The sequence below is a fragment of the Cebus imitator genome, unplaced genomic scaffold (assembly GCF_001604975.1).
Source record: "Cebus imitator isolate Cc_AM_T3 unplaced genomic scaffold, Cebus_imitator-1.0 Scaffold1306, whole genome shotgun sequence".
Taxonomy (NCBI): domain Eukaryota; kingdom Metazoa; phylum Chordata; class Mammalia; order Primates; family Cebidae; genus Cebus; species Cebus imitator.
Window position 1 is genome coordinate 2937 of NW_016108621.1, and position 2194 is coordinate 5130.

The 2194-nt window shown below is 57.2% G+C and overlaps 1 protein-coding gene across 1 annotated transcript in view; it reads right to left on the reverse strand.

Annotated features, from left to right (window-relative positions):
* Positions 1–2: 2 nt before the first annotated feature.
* The window catches only part of LOC108298972 (carnitine O-palmitoyltransferase 1, brain isoform-like), a gene marked incomplete at both ends in the record, with an annotated part of 13358 nt that continues 11166 nt past the window's right edge, over positions 3–2194 (reverse strand). Inside the window, 4 exons of the mRNA XM_037735926.1 lie at positions 3–331; positions 458–571; positions 1336–1515; positions 1745–1790. Coding sequence (XP_037591854.1) covers positions 3–331; positions 458–571; positions 1336–1515; positions 1745–1790 — 669 coding nt within the window. The remainder of the gene's footprint in view (positions 332–457; positions 572–1335; positions 1516–1744; positions 1791–2194) is intronic.

Genomic DNA, 2194 nt, shown 5'->3' on the forward strand with positions numbered 1-2194 from the left:
ACTCCTGGGTCTGAGGGAGGAGGGAGCTGGGGCCTGAACTCCTGGGTCTGAGGAAGGAGGTACTAGGGATTTGGACTCTTGGGTCTGAGGGAGGAGGGGATGGGGGCCTGGACTCTTGGGTCTGAGGGAGGAGGGAGCTGGGGCCTGGACTCCTGGGTCTGAGGGAGGAGGGGCTGGGGGCCTGGACTCCTGGTTCCCGAGGAAAGAGGGAGTTGGTGGGTACACACGTTTGTCTCACCGTTTTTGTGCTTGACTTTTTGCTGGAGATGTGGAAGGTGATCATGTCATCCCCCATGAAGATATAAGAAACACCATAACCATGCTCATCAGCCTGGTGTCAGAGAGAGTGAAGGGAAGAAAACAGCTCTGCTGCCCTCCTCCCCCACTACACAGGCGTGCCGGCCCCCAGCCCCCTCTTTCCTTAGCGTCTAGGGGCCGCGCCCCCAGCTCCACTCACAGGCCCGAATCCACCGCCCGAGGAAACATAGTCTGGGTAATTGTGGACGTCAAACAGGTGCATTTGCTGAACAGGGATCTGGCTGGTGGACAGCTGCCACTGCTCCGAATGGACCTTGAGGACACGAGACCATCACATGTGCGGGACAGAAATCTGCAGGTCTGGTCCTTGACTCTACTTCCCTGGGCCCTTCTCACCCCTAAATCCCGGCGACCTTCTCCCTGACCACGCCATCCTCATGGCCACACCCCTCTGGCCACGCCCCCTCTGGCCACACCCCCCTCTTCTCACCAACCGTCCCTCTCCCCTCCACAGACCACGCCCCTCCTACGACCACGCCCCTTCTGCCTAGCCCCTACTCTGGCCCTCTCCCCTTCGGCTCTGTTCCCTTCGCCTCTCTGCCTTCCGCCTTTCTTGCCCCTGCTCTCTCTGGCGTCTCTGCTGGTGCGTCCTTTTCCAACATCACCCTCCTTTTTTTTTTTTTTTTTTTTTGAGACAGAGTCTTGCCCTGTCCAGGCTGGAGTGCTGTGGTGCGACCTGGGCTTTCTGCAATCTCCACCTCCTGGGTTCAAGGGATTCTCCTGTCTCAGCCTCCCAAGTAGCTGGGATTACAGGCGCCCACCACCTAATGTGGTGGCCCCGCTAATTTTTGTATGTTTAGTAGACACGGGGTTTCACCCTGTTGGCCAGGCTAGTCTCCAACTCCTGACGTCCAGTGATCCGCCCACCTCGGCCTCTCAAAGTGCTGGGATTACAGGCGTAAGCCACTGCGCCCGGCCTTGATGCGCCCTTTTCCAACATCACCCTCCTTTCCTGAAGCCTCTCCCTTCTCCCACGGTCTCCCACCTCCCTCTCTAACCCTTTCCCTGTGCCCCAACCTGGGTCAGGAAGGGCGACTGCAGGTGGAGGAATCGGGACACGATGTAGAGCGCGAAGAGGTGGCGGTCCACTCCCTGCCCGCTCATGGCTGCCTTCAGCAGAGCCTGGTGCTTGTCCACTGCCATGCGGAACAGGGCGAGGCACTGTGGGTCCTGGGGTCCCCAGGTCATGGTCACAGGTCATGGAAAGACAGGAAGTCGACTTAGTGCTGGGCCCGCAGCATACTTGGCCTCAACCCAGCTTGCCACATCCCTGCAAGGTGGAAATATCAACCTCATTTTACAGATGGGGAACTGAGGCTTACAGAGGGGAAATCATGTGTCCAGGTTCACACAGCCAGGGGAGCCAGGAGGGTTCCTAGGTGTGTCTGACCCCAGAACCCAAACTCCTTCCACAGAACCACAGTACCTTGTAGGTGTGGGGTGAGGGCGCAGAGGTGCAGGGCAGGTGGGATCTGGGCAGAGAGGGTATGAGAAATGTCACAAAGGAAGGTCACAAGGTCACATAGAGGTTAAATGGGCAGAGTTACGTTGCAAAAATGGAGTCCTGGCCAGGCGCTGTGGCTCACGCCAGCACTTTGGGAGGCCGAGGTGGGGTGCTGGGGTGATCACCTGGGGTCAGGAGTTCGAGACCAGCCTGGCCAAAATGGTGAAATCCCATCTCTACAAAAAAACTAGCTGGGGATGGTGGCACGTGCCTGTAATCGTAGCTACTTGGGAGGTTGAGGCAGGAGAACTGCTTGAACCTGAGAGGTGGAGGTTGCAGTAAGCTAAGATCACACCACTGCACTCCAGCCTGGGTGACAGAGCAAGATTCTGTGTCAAAAAAAAAAAAAAAAAAAAAAAGAGAAAAAATAAA